Source organism: Podarcis tiliguerta (assembly GCF_965153285.1).
Source record: "Podarcis tiliguerta genome assembly, chromosome: 7".
Taxonomy (NCBI): domain Eukaryota; kingdom Metazoa; phylum Chordata; class Lepidosauria; order Squamata; family Lacertidae; genus Podarcis; species Podarcis tiliguerta.
Window position 1 is genome coordinate 74,990,391 of NC_139540.1, and position 14,547 is coordinate 75,004,937.

Below are 14,547 nucleotides of genomic sequence, written 5' to 3' on the forward strand. Positions count from 1 at the left end.
GAAAATGTTGCACGCGCATAGCTGGAATTCTTGCAAGTCTGTGGGCGAAGCAATGGATGCGCTTGGTATAAGTTGACAGAATATGCAGAACTTGCAGACTTCACAATATAGGATAAGAGAACAAGAAGAACATATGTTTAAAGAAGATTGGATGACGTTTATTGAATATATGGGGAATAATTGTGCACAGCTGAAAATGCTGGCAGTATTAAGATAAATTAAACAGTGTAAATAAGTTTTGATAGATGCAATAATGGAATATTGAATGGTACAGTTTTTGTAAAATATGCAGGGATTTAGGGTATGTAAAGTGAACCATGGAAAGAGAAGAAGGAAAGTTCTTGATAGCTTACGGATGTAAAATGGGTATTTGAAATAGTGAAAAAACAGAAAATTTAATAAAAATTATCTATCTATCTATCATCTATCTATCATCTATCTATCTATCTATCTATCTATCTATCTATCATCTATCTATCTATCTATCTATCTATCTATCTATCTATCTATCTATCATCTATCTATCTATAAAACACATGGATGTACATGGTAGAACAGGCCATTTTCCAGGCTGTATGTTCTCCAGCAACCTGATGGGGAGAGAAAAAGCTCAGAGGCAGGCAAAGGAATAATAAGAAATAGAGAAAGGTTGCATGTTTTTGTTGGTGGGGTGTGCAAGGAGCATTTAAAAAAGAAGGTTGCACTTGATAGACAGGCCTTTTTTGAGGGTTCACTAGGAATGTTTCGGGAAGGGGCAGCTCAGAGGCAAGCCAAGAAAAGCGGGTTGGGGGAGAAGCAAGAAAGAGCAGCAGCAGCAGCAGCAGCAGCCTTGCAAAGTGTCTGAGGATTCAAGGCTCACCATGGAAACAGCAGCGGCAGCAAACAGGCCCAGGCAGCTGGCGCTTCAGCCAAGTGGGCAGCAGCAGGAGGCGCTTTGCGCGCTCTCTCTCTCTCTCTCCAAGGCCAGCGATGGAGAAGGGGGAAGGGGGTCGCCAAGCGTCGGCCGCCGCCGTCGCCAGCAAGTTGGGCTCCCATGCGCAGCATCCCAGACCGACTCAGCCCATCGCGCCGATGGAGAACATCAAAGAGATGCAGGTGAGAATCTTCGCGCTGGTCCTTCCTTGCTCTCCGGGATGCTTTTGCTGCGCGAAGGGGACCCTTCCAGGGGGACCCTGGAGACGCAGAGGCGGGGAAGCTGCTTCTGCGCCCGGATCTCCTAGCCGAGTTTGTTCCGGGGTCTTTAACAAAGCATTCAAAAAGAGGGGATTTATGGGGGTACAGCTCCCTGCTCCCGGGTGGCAATCTGAACCTGTGGACGTGTAGGGTAGGGATTTCTTCTTGTTATTAGAACTGGGAAAGAGGTTTTTATTTTTTATTTTATTTTTGCTGCTGCATGACATGCCAGGGCGCCAGAAGCTGCACCCGCAGAAACTCCTTCTCCCCATACCTCTTCCGAGTTGGTGCTGTTTTGCTGCGCGAGAACAAACTTTGCCTCGCTGCGAAATGTATTCACGAGGAAGGAGGTGGGGGGCGGGAGGGAGGGAACTTGGAAAACAACATGCAAAGAAAGAAATGGGCATTTGAGACGAAGGTTGAAGGATATTGACTGCCTTCCGGCAATGTCAGCTGGGGAAGAGTCCTATACGCTGCATTGCACACAATCTGCCCAGAAACGTGTAAGGAGAGGCTCTTACCTGTTTTGAGCGCAAGAGCACCTTGAAATTTGATCACTCTATTTCCCTGAGGGTGCTTACCTCTGCTGTGTGCCATATCTTTCCCAACTGCTTGTAGGAACTTTGGGGAGTTTAGAGTTTAGTGTATTCATTTCTGTATCTAACCTTTCTTCTGGTTAAAGGTAAAGGGAGCCCTGACCATTAGGTCCAGTCGTGGCTGACTCTGGGGTTGCGGCACTCATCTCGCTTTATTGGCTGAGGGAGCCGGCGTACGGCTTCCGGGTCATGTGGCCAGCATGACTAAGCCACCTTTGGCAAACCAGAGCAGCGCATGGAAATGCCGTTTACCTTCCCGCTGGAGTGGTACCTATTTATCTACTTGCACTGGTGTGCTTTTGAACTGCTAGGTTGGCAGGAGCAGGGACCGAGCAACGGGAGCCCACCCCGTCGTGGGGATTCGAACCACTGACCTGATCGGAAAGCCCAAGGCTCAGTGGTTTAACCCGCAGCGCCACCCACGTCCTGGTTTCTAGTTTAGGGTTTCCCAAACTTATGTCTCCAGCTGTTTTTGGACATCGCCCCTGACCCCTGGTCATGCTAGCTAGGGATTATGAGAGTTATAGTCCCAAAAAGGAGCAGGAGACCCAAGTTTGGGAAACCCTGTTAGCTCAAGACAGCGGCCCTGACTCTCTCCCTCCACCCCACTTCTTATTTTTATTTTTAAGCATCACAATAATCCTTTGAGTTAGGTCAAGCTGAGAATGAGTGAGTGACTAGATCAAGGGCCCCAGATTGCCTCAAGACTGCCAAGTATTTTGTGGAAAGGACTGAAGCCCGTGCCAGAAGTTTAGATTTGTGCAGCTAACAGTTATGGAATAAAGTGCTTTGTTGCCCTAGTGCAAGTTAAAACCAGAACCACACACACAACATGGACTTTTTGCAGTTAGGAAAGTAACGGGGAAATGTACTGAAAAGTGTAGAATGAACAAATTATTTGTGGAAGGATGTGTAAACACCCTGCAATTTAAGCAGGATGAATGCACATTGTTATATGATTACCCCACAAACAAAATGAATGCTCAGTGAAGACCAGATGTAGTCTAACCACTGCATAAGCTTGGTGCAAACAAATCAGGATTAATGCTCAGTAAGTTGGTCATCTGAAGGAACTCTCAGTGGTAAGGCAATTGTTCTGTGGTGTTTGCCTTGTGGGTTTCAAGCCTTAAAGGATCTCTTCTTTGCCAATTGGATAGCTCAGCTAGTCAGAGCATGGAGCTGATAATGCCAAGGTTGCAGGTTCAATTTCCGCATGGACAGCTGCATATTCCTGCATTGGACTAGATGATCCTCAGAGTTCCCTTCCAACTCTACAATTCTCTGATTCTGTGACTGATTAGGGTTTGAATCTGGCACTCTCCAACCCTGTTCCAATAACCTGACCACTCTACTGGCTCTAATTTTTAAACAGTGCTTGGTTTTTAAAATGAGAGACACTATCGCTTAAACTTGCTTGCAAATAATACTTTGGGATTTGAAAGCCCCCTCTCACAAATCCATTTGACAGAGGTTGTCTGTGGTTACTTAAAAGCAGAAGAACCACCAATTTTTTTTAAAAAAAACCCCAGATGTCTATAGTTGAGCTTGTGTTCTATCCCTAGTCTTCTTCTTCTTCTTTGGCTATCACTCATAGCCGAGTAAGATTGTCTTCCATAAACACGGTTTTAACAATGAGTCCGTAAGTGACTGTGGAGGCCAATTCTGGATCAACACATCCTTCCACAGTGGGGACATTGGTTCCCGGGAGGGACTTGATCACAGTGTGGATTTGCCAAGCGTGCCTTCCTCGTTTCTCCCTTGCGTTCTGAGTTCGAGTGTCTTCAAACTCCATGACACCTTTGGTAAAGGCTGTTCTCCAGCTATCTTTAGTACATCATTCTGGATATTGGGACTGAGCTGGTGGTTTCCAATCTCCTTTGCCAATTTTCTGACTAGCAACCCTTTTCTGCCAAGGGGACTGCTATATATTGCCAAATACCTCTGAATATGTGTACACATTATTTACTTTCGAGAACAGCTTCTTGCTCATTTAAGAGCCCGCTTCCTTTGGCCCTGACCCAGCTATTGTAAGGACAATATAATTTGGATGTGGACTGCTCCGGTTAAAAGGGATCAAACAGACATAATAGTTAGATGCTGAATCCAGAGTTTCTGGGATGCTTCTAATGTTAGAAAATCTGGGCATGCAGATGGTAAACTGTGGCATGCTCTCTGTCTCTCTGTCCCTCCCCTCCTCCCTCCCTCCCTCCCTCCCTCCCTCCCTCCCTCTCTCTCTCTCTTTCACATGCTTATGTGCTAGAAGTGTGAAAAGGGAATGCTGCTATTGTGTGGTGGCTGGAGTGTTGGATTCTTGGCAATGAAACTCTCTGGGTGCAAAGCCAGCTCATATCTGTTAGCCCAGGGGTAGGCAACCTAAGGCCCGTGGGCTGGATGTGGCCCAATCGCCTTCTCAATCTGATCCGCGGATGGTCCGGGAATAAGTGTGCTTTTACATGAGTAGAATGTGTCCTTTTATTTAAAATGCATCTCTGAGTTATTTGTGGAGCCTGCCTGGTGTTTTTACATGAATAGAATGTGTGCTTTTATTGAAAACGCATCTCTGGGTTATTTGTGGGGCATAGGAATTCGTTCATTCCTCCCCCCCCCCAAAAAAAATATAAAAAAATATAGTCCGGCCCACCACATGGTCTGAGGGACGGTGGACAGGCCCACGGCTGAAAAAGGTTGCTGACCCCTGCGTTAGCCCAAGCTATCAGAGAAAATTATTGCCGAGTTCCCTGGAGGAAGGGCTGGCAGGTTAACAAATCTGGTTAATAGTTGACAAAGCAAAATGATCTTTGAGCCTCGGGCCTCTCTTGCACTGTTTATGCAAAGATTCAGCCACCTGTAATGTGAAGGAGCATTCTGGCCAAATGTGTTTTACACCCACTCACGTGGCATATGCAACAAAATGTTTGAGTGCTTCTGTTTAGCGTTCTAGGCTGCACATACCTGGGAGAATGTCCCATTACAATCAATAGGGCTTACCTCAGAGGAGACATGTATTTGTTGTTGTTGTTTAGTCGTGTCCAACTCTTCGTGACCCCATGGACCAGAGCACGCCAGGCACTCCTGTCTTCCACAGCCTCCCGCAGTTTGGTCAAACTCATGCTGGTAGCTTTGAGAACACTATCCAACCATCTTGTCCTCTGTCGTCCCCTTCTCCTTGTGCCCTCCATCTTTCCCAACATCAAGGTCTTTTCCAGGGAGTCTTCTCTTCCCATGAGGTGGCCAAAGTATTGGAGCATCAGCGTCATAATCTGTCCTTCCAGGGAGCACTCAGGGCTGATTACCTTCAGAATGGATAGATTTGTTCTTCTTGCAGTCCATGGGACTCTCAAGAGTCTCCTCCAGCACCATAATTCAAAAGCATCAATTCTTCGGCGATCAGCCTTCTTTATGGTCCAGTTCTCACTTCCATACATCACTACTGGGAAAACCATAGCTTCTACTGTATGGACCTTTGTTGGCAAGGTGATGTCTCTGCTTTTTAAGATGCTGTCCAGGTTTGTCATTGCTTTTCTCCCAAGAAGCAGGCGTCTTTTAATTTCGTGGCTGCTGTCACCATCTGCAGTGATCATGCAGCCCAAGAAAGTAAAATCTCTCACTGCCTCCATTTCTTCCCCTTCCATTTGCCAGGAGGTGATGGGAGCAGTGGCCATGTATAGGACTGCACTATCAACTAGCAATGTCCCCTCATGCAATTTTGTACCACTTCCCCATCTGATTTTCTCCGTCCACCTCATCAGTACTCTATGGGCATTGAGCACATACAGTTCTCTCTGTTGTTGTTTTTTTGGGGGGCTGCTTCCCTCATTAGGGGTTTTCCCATTTTTGTTTATTTCCAGCAACATTGATGTTTCCTTACACCTGTTGCTACCTCTTCTGTCACAGGCCTCAGTGCTACAATTGCAATACGACGCAGATGAAACAACAGGGCAATTGAGGGGAGGGAGGAATTTAAACTTAAGTGTGCAAATGTTGAGTGTGGAAATGTGTTAAGGAAGCCCTGTCTGAGCTGTAAGGAATTAATATGGGTTTTTGTTGGTCAAATACTCCAAGGATAAGGGGCTGCTCCACCCTAAGATTTGATCCTCAAACTTGAGCATAGGATGGACAGTACAGATAGCAAAACCAGAAAAAACTGGTGACTCAAAAGCAGGTGTCTATGCTGCGGTGGTCATGCATTGCATCGACAATACAGGCTAAAAGTGAGGTGGCTTTTTGTGGTTTCTGGGGTCAAAGTGTCAGTTTTCATTTCTTAGTATAGAAAGTATTGTTCTGGTGTGTAGAGATCTTTCCTATTCTAATTAATTCAAGAGGGTTCTGGAAGCTTCTGGAAGCTTCTCTGTGTGAAAGAAACTTGATGATGTTTGGGTTATTCCTTCAGAGAAGCTGAGTACAGCTGGTTTAAACTAGTTCTCTTATCTCTTTCTGTCAAGGTCATGCTGATTATAAAAGTAGGGCCAGAAGGAGCTTTCTCTTTCTAACTCTTTTCCTTCTAGTGTGGCATTCTATACATAGTATGCTATAGTGTTAAGGTTTAGACTTATTGTAAGTTACTGTAAGTTTAAGTCTGCTGCAACTGGATTTCTTATGGACAGTGCCAATCCTGAATGTATTGGATTTGTGACCATTATGCTCATTTGCCTTCAGTAGCAGTAAAGCGCTGCTGGATGAAATATTAATTGCCTCTGGTCTATTTTTTTGGGAACCATGTTTATTATATATTGGAATCTACTCTGGAACAATATTGAGTAGATTTCCAAGACACAAAGTCCTATAATTCCAAAAGGAGGAGAGTAAAATTGCACTTATGCTGGTTTGAAGATGATGGGGGTGCCACTTGACTTGGGATTCTGAAGTGTTGGCATCTAGTTGGCTACTGTGAGAAGAGGATGTTGCCAAACTACAGCTCCCATCATCTTTGGCCATTGGCCATGCTTGCAGGGGCTGATGGGAATTGTAGTTCAACATATATTTAGTCCTTGCTATAGTTCGGAATGAGAACCAAGACCTCACTGAGGTGTTTTCTTGGCTCCCATGCAAATGACTATGGGATCATGATTGCCATTAGGTGAGATTGGTTATGAACTTTTCACCTTCTAAGGGCTCAGAGTGGGTCAGCAATTTGCTAATTATTCTAGCTGAAGGTTTCCTGTCCTTGGTCACTGAAACAAAACATGACGCTTTGGCAAACCTTTTTTGAGTTGCTGCTATAATGTAAGTCACAGGAGCCACATGTCCACTCTGCTGGAGAGAGAGGCTTGGAAGAGAGATCTCTACTGCTCTCATAGCAGACTTAAGCACAAGGGTAATTGCAGTAAGCACATTAAAACTTGGTTAGATTTGCATCTGCCATCATCCACCTTTGAACAAAAGTTCGCCATGAAATAATTAGGCTAGAATAAATCACAGATGCTTTGCTTTTTAAATAAGTGAGGCTTTTCTTATCTTTTTTTTTTTACTCAGGGCTTCCAGAAGTTTTTATCAAACAATCTCCATCCTTTGGCAGTAAAACAAAGTAGAAGAAAGGTTCCAAATGACTTAAAAAAGAAGTGCTTGATTTCCTTACAAAAAGGATCGTGCAATCTTTAGGTTAGCAAAGGTGCAGGCTATGAAATCTCATTTTGTAGAGATTTATTTCACTTACAGGGAGCCATGGCTGCATGGCTCCTTTGCTTGTTCCAGGAAACACACAGAGAAAGAGACTGAGAAGGGCTGGGGAGCAGAGGCTGCTGAGAGCCTGCTAAGCCGCACCCACTCTAGTAATTTCAGCTCAGGGCTCATTAACCCTTTCGTGCACGCAAGTGTGATTCAGTACCTGTATATTACAACACACTCACCATGGGGAAGACGTTGGTTCAAAGCACTGCATTATCTTGTCTGAGTTGCAAAAGATGCCCAGGGGTCTCTCACAGGGGAGTGATTCCATGGTGGTCAAAAGGTACCTGAACTGGGTCTAAGGAGTTAAAAACAAACACTTTAAGGAAAATGGGTTTTGAGGAGAGATCTGAAGGACAAAAAAAGGTGCCAGTCAGGCCACTGAACTGCCTTGCAATGCATTAAGTTACAGTGGATCCTCAGGTTATGTTACCTTTGGGTAACGAAACTTTCGGGTTGCAAACGCGGCAAACCCGGAAGTGTGTACTTCCGGGTTTCACTGCGCACGCGTGCGCAGAAGCGCTCTATCGCACCGTGTGTGTGTGCAGAAGTGGCACCTCTAGATACGGACTTTTCGGGGTACATACGGACCCCAGAATGAATTTTCTTTCTTCCCTGAGCAAGTTCTATTGTACTTAATGAGTGAGCCAAGAAATAGTCTCCCAAGAAATCCAACTCTCCCCCTCCCCAGTTTGTTGAGCGCTTCTTCATACAAGACCACCTGCCCTCTTAAATTTAGAGTTGCATCTGGCAATGTGGCCATGAAACTCTAGTTGTCGACAGCCTCTAATTAAAAGCCACCCTTGTTAGCTAATGTCAGTCAATTGCTCATAAGAACAGAAAGCAGAGTGCAAATCAATTTCATTATCAGGTCTGCCGGTGGCAACCTGCATTTTGCACTACTGTAAACCAGGGTGCAAGGGACGCGGGTGGCGCTGTGGGTTAAACCACAGGGCCTAGGACTTGCCGATCAGAAGGTCAGTGGTTCGAATCCCCACGACAGGGTGAGCTCCCATTGCTCAGTCCCTGCTCCTGCCAACCTAGCAGTTTGAAAACACGTCAAAGTGCAAGTAGATAAATAGGTACCGCTCTGGCAGGAAGGTAAACGGCGTTTCCGTGTGCTGCTCTGGTTCGCCAGAAGCAGCTTAGTCATGCTGGCCACATGACCCGGAAGCTGTACGCCGGCTCCCTCGGCCAATAAAGCGAGATGAGCGCAGCAACCCCAGAGTCGGTCACGACTGGACCTAATGGTCAGGGGTCCCTTTACCTTTAAACCAGGATGCATGCATTATTATCTGTTACTGGCATTCACTTTCATGTCACTGAGGTCAATTGAGCTCTGAAGTACCCCCTGTTTCCCCAGTTAACTGTGATCCCGTTTCGATGTGCTAGCTTCCAGCCTGTAAAAGTCTATCCTGTGTTTGACCTATTCCACATTATTTCCAAGTGCCAGTGGAGAAACATCTGTTAAATAGTGGAAGGCTGGATAGCTCAGTTTGTTAGAGCGTGGTGCTGATAACTCCAAGGTTGCAGGTTCAATCCCCGTACGGGACAGCTGCAGATTCCTGCACTGGGGGGGGGGGGGGTTGGACTAGATGATCTACAGGGTACCTTCCACCTCTACAATTCTATGAAATATAAGGTCACTGGTATAAGTAGGAGTGGAATGGGGAGGACCTGTTGCAGATACTGTCGCTCTTGTGGTTTCATTTTTTCCCTCCTTGAAACTGCACTTCTTCTTTTAAAGATATGTGAGCTTTTAATTTCCAGAAGAACTCAGATCAGCTCCGGTACAAACCACAGATGAAACAGCGATGAATCTGTGCCTGGGCTCAGCCCAGAAACTGATATTCAGTCCCATGGCTGAACCTTGGAACATATGAAATAATTAATGATACAGTCATTCTGTATCAGTTGCACTGGTTGCCTGACTGCTTGTGAGCTCAATTTAAAAGGCCAATGTTGGCCTTTTAAAGCCCCAGATAGTTTGCAAGGAGCATGTCTGAAGTGCCGCTTGCCTCCATCTGAACCTGCCTGGGGCTTATGATCTGCTGCAGAGGGCTTGCTTGCAAGCCACCAGCAGGCAAAATCAGATCGGCAGGAACGAGAGACAGGGCCTTTTCAGTAATGGCGCCATTGATGTGGATCTGCCAACCATAGATTCATAGAGTTGGAGGAAGGCACATTTGTCTCCCTGTTTTCTTTTAGGTGGGCCTTCCAGACCCCTCAAGTGTCCCTATTTTCCAGGGACAGTTCCGAATTTACAGAAGCTATCCTGCTTTATTATTTTATCCTGGAATGTGAGGGTGAGGGGTGGGAGATAGATCTGAGCTCCTTGAGACAAGAGTGTGATGAATCTAGATGTTGTTGTTGTTCAGTCGTTTAGTCGTGTCCGACTCTTTGTGACCCCATGGACCAGAGCACGCCAGGCACTCCTGTCTTCCACTGCCTCCCGCAGTTTGGTCAAACTCATGCTGGTAGCTTCAAGAACACTATCCAGCCATCTCGTCCTCTGTCGTCCCCTTCTCCTTGTGCCCTCCATCTTTCCCAAAATCAGGGTCTTTTCCAGGGAGTCTTCTCTTCTCATGAGATGGACAAAGTATTGGAGCCTCAGCTTCAGGATCTGTCCTTCCAGTGAGCATTCAGGGCTGATTTCCTTCAGAATGGATAGGTTTGTTCTTCTTGCAGTCCATGGGACTCTCAAGAGTCTCCTCCAGCACCATAATTCAAAAGCATCAATTCTTTGGCGATCAGCCTTCTTTATGGTCCAGCTCTCACTTCCATACATCACTACTGGGAAAACCATAGCTTTTACTATACGGACCTTTGATGAAGGGATGAATCTAGATATCTAGATCAATTAATCAGCCAGAGAGTGTGACTTGATTTCCAGTCTTAAAGAAGAAGAATCCATATGCTCTTCCAATTATAATGAGGGAGAGATTCTAAATTGGGCATAAATTGGGAGATGCATCTTGCCCCTAGAGAAAGATCAGGACCACCATGGCACGATGTTGTTTACACCCAGCCTGCTACTTCAAGTTACCTATTCTATATGCCCAGGCGCAAAAATTCTGAATGTTTCACCACATATCTGGGCACAAGGATTTTTTCTTGTGTTGGCACAGTCTTGCTGACTTTCATGGAAAGCTTAAGCTGTAATCTCCATGTCACAAAGGAATATTGAATCATTTTCTTAAACTGCGTGTGAGTTGTTTCTTTATACTGTAGTTTACGTAAGGGAGCTCAATGTAGCTTATTTTACAGTATTTGCCACTGGGGGGCACCACAGTATTGCTTTTCTGCATTTTGCAGGGCAAGAGAATCTCACCCCTTTTCAAGTGCCTTCTCATAGCCTTGTAGGTGGCATCCTGCTGGCTGTGTGTTTTAAAGCGAAAGCTGGTTTTAGCTGCAATGAGCTGTTCGTCCTGGCACAATATTATCACAGCACTGCACAGCATGAACCAATTTAATTTTATATCCAAACTTAAGGTCTATTGGCTCTCTCTTTTCTATGTTTGCAAAACTAGTCTCTGAACATGGGAAATGTAGAATTCGTCCCCCCAAAATGCATCAAGGCCATTCGCTTCTCTGACACCGATCAGTTAAGCTGGCGTGATGGCACATAACATTGATGAACATTTCAACAGCTCAGGGAACAAACCTGTCAATGTTTCATGTCCATCTCCCGTGAGGATAGAGAGTTGTCAGTTTGGCTGGTATTTAAACTTCACACAGTCACTAGGAATGGGAATAGCTTTGTGAGGCAGGCTGAAGTCCCAGGACGTGGGGATATTCGCATTTGCACTTTGTATTTTTATGCTGTGAACCACCCTGAGATACAAATTAACTAACTGACTGACTAACTAACTAACTAACTAACTAAAGGGTCAGGGAGGCATCTGGCCAGAGATGAGATGATGCGGGATAAGCAACAGACTGAGAAACGAGAATCTGAGGGAAGAAACCATTTTGAGAAAAGGAATAACAACAACAACAACAACAACAACGATTTATTTATACCCTACCCATCTGGCTGGGTTTCCCCAGCCACTCTGGGCGGCTTTCAACAGAATATTAAAATACAATAATCTATTAAACATTAAAAGCTTCCCTAAACAGGGCTGCTTTCAGATGTCTTCTAAAAGTCTGGTAGTTGTTGTTCTCTTTGACATCTGGTGGGAGGACGTTCCACATGGCGGGTGCCACTACCGAGAAGGCCCTCTGCCTGGTTCTCTGTAACTTGGCTTCTCGCAGTGAGGGAACCACCAGAAGGCCCTCAGCACTGGACCTCTGTGTCTGGGCAGAATGATGGGGGTGGAGATGCTCCTTCAGGTATACTGGACCGAGGCCGTTTAGGGCTTTAAAGGTCAGCACCAACACTTTGAATTGGGCTCGAAGTGGAGATAGCCCTCCCTAGAGATTCCATGTATTGAACAAGGGACTTACTTTAGGCAAAGCAGAGGCTCTATGACTGAGCAAAGCTCCTAAAAAAGAAAAAGGAAAAAAGACTGAAGTATTCATTGATTAGGAAGGGATGCAGGTGGCGCTTTGGGTTAAACCACAGAGCCTAGGACTTGACGATCAGAAGGTCGGCAGTTCAAATCCCCATGACGGGGTGAGCTCCCGTTGCTTTGTCCCTGCTCCTGCCAACCTAGCAGTTCGAAAGCACTTCAAAGTGCAAGTAGATAAATAGGTACCACTCCGGAGGGAAGGTAAATGGCATTTTTGTGCGCTGCTCTGGTTCGGCAGAAGCGGCTTAGTCATGCTGACCACATGACCAGGGAGTTGTATGCTGGCTCCCTCGGCCAATAAAGCGAGATGAGCGCCGCAACCCCAGAGTCGGCCACGACTGGACCTAATGGCCAGAGGTCCCTTTACCTTTACCTTTATTCATTGATTAAAAACAACTATCCACCACATTTCACCATATTAGATTTCAGGGCAGTGCAGATCAAGATGGCGAGAGATCATAGTAACGCTCATGGAGCTCTGCGTCAGAGACTGGGCTTCTGTTTGTGGCTGTATTAATTAAAGCCAGTGTAAGGTTTGACATCTTTTGACAGCCATTCACCTGTCTTGCCTCACAGAGCACAAGAAAGAAAGGAAGGGGAAAGTGTTTGCCCAAGACCCGTAGAGCAAACAAGACCAAAGATGAAGTGTGGTGAAAAAGGAGAGAGCACTGGAACAGGGACAGCTAAGATTGCTATGCAAATTTGCTGGTGTAGTTTCAGAAGTCAACACTACCATAACAACACCACACCTATGTTGGGCTTGTCTCAGCAGCTCAAACACCTGAGTTCTAGAACTCCTGGTGGCTTCTCTGGGTGGGCCAGGTTCTGTTCACAATCTGTTTTAGCTGTGAACGTTGGCCACATTCGGGAATCTAAACCAATTTTCAAGGCACCTAATCTTTACCAGAGATCCTCGTGCCCCAAAAGCTTCGACTAAGGGACTTGGAGCAACTGAGCAAATGTTGGCTTCCGATTAACTGTTAGTGAACTTTAGCTAGCAAAATGTTCAGAAGTGGGAAGAGACAACTTTGGAAACAAAGCATCAGCAGAGTTTTGAAGGTAAGCGCCAGAGACCCTCGCTGGGAATTGCATACCAGCCAATTCTGGTTGTGCAATACAAGTGGATTCGGTGCTCTTGAGCAACAAACCTACTTCCCTCCCTGAATCCTTTGCAGTAAGGAAAGTGAGGGGGAAATGTGCTGAAAAGTACAGGAGAGTAAATGGGAATGAATGCTCAATAATCAGCATTTAATGGGATGATTGATTGACATATGGTGGTGGGGAAGAATGAGATGATTTTCTTTTGCTTCATTGCGAATCAGTTTTTTTTTAAAAAAGGTGAAATTTATACTTTTAAGCTCATTTTCATTTTTAATTATTTTGCTTCCTGATCTTTAGAGGATGCTTGGATTTAGTCCTTTACTATGGATTTTCCTTGCATTTTTTTTTGCAGATGATTTTTATGTGGCCATGTTTATTTTGATGCTCTATTTAGTTAAGTTTTATAGAACGTAGAAATTCTCTCTTTTTTGTTTTGGTATTTGCTGTTTATTTAAGATATTTAAGACCTATGCTGTAAACCGCTTAAGAGTTTTGTTTAACTACGAGCGGTATATAAATGGTCCAAATAAAAATAATAATTGAAGAAAACTATGCACTAAATCAGAGCAAATGTCAATATGCAGAAAACCCAGTTGGTGTTTGCTCCAATTCAGCAGTAAAGATTGGGTTTTCCTGGGGGAAAGCACAGGTCTGGATGAGCTGCAAGTGGAAGTATGGGCATGTGATTTTCTCCCGTATTCTTCAAAAACTAGTAGCTGGGGTGAGAGATGGGCATCACAAAATGTAGGGATGCTCTTTTGGGCCTCTTAGTACTAAATCTCCCCTTCTACATCCAGAATCCAAAAGGATACCCTTCCACACCCCACAATAACCATTTTATTGGTTCAAAACAATAAAGATGATAAACGATTGCACACAGAGAGAAAGCACAGGATTGCTTAGAACTTTCTTGTTTTAACATGAGGTAAAGAGTTCCTGGAGAACAGATAGACACTGGTGGTTTTCTTGCGTGAAGCTTCTTCTCTTTCTCTTATTTATTTTTTAAAATCCTTTTCACTTTTCCATTTGGAGAAGAGTGACAGTTCATTATTAGTGCATAATTTTTTATTATTACCTCATGAATTAAACTTCCGCCCATTATGGGCTCTGATGATTTATGTATTTTGAATAGGAAAAATTCCCGCCGTAAAGACCGCTGCGTCTTCTAGAAGGTCTTTAGATATGGAATGACGGCTTGTTTTCAGATACTTAACGTAGATGATGGATTGAGCTGTGTATATTGGAATCCTTATAATACCGTATCTTGTGATTCATGAGCTGATATTGCAGTATTATTTATTTCATGATGGATTGCTTTTTGTCTCAGTACCTTCATTGGCGAGTTGCAGCCCCCCCTCCTTTTGTTATAAGCGAAATAGGTCTTTTAGTCATGGTAACTAAATGTAAACCCAAAAACTACAGATAATTTTGTTGTTTTCATGTTGCTGATTGTGGGCTTTGTCAGGATTCCTGCCAGCCACTGAGGGGAACTGTATGTT

The 14,547-nt window shown here is 44.8% G+C and overlaps 1 protein-coding gene across 1 annotated transcript in view; it reads left to right on the top strand.

Moving 5' to 3' along the window:
* Positions 1-903: 903 nt before the first annotated feature.
* Positions 904-14,547, top strand: part of DNAH5 (dynein axonemal heavy chain 5) — a 159,857-nt gene continuing 146,213 nt past the window's right edge. Inside the window, exon 1 of the mRNA XM_083449239.1 lies at positions 904-1,095. Coding sequence (XP_083305365.1) covers positions 970-1,095 — 126 coding nt within the window. The 5' untranslated portion in view covers positions 904-969. The remainder of the gene's footprint in view (positions 1,096-14,547) is intronic.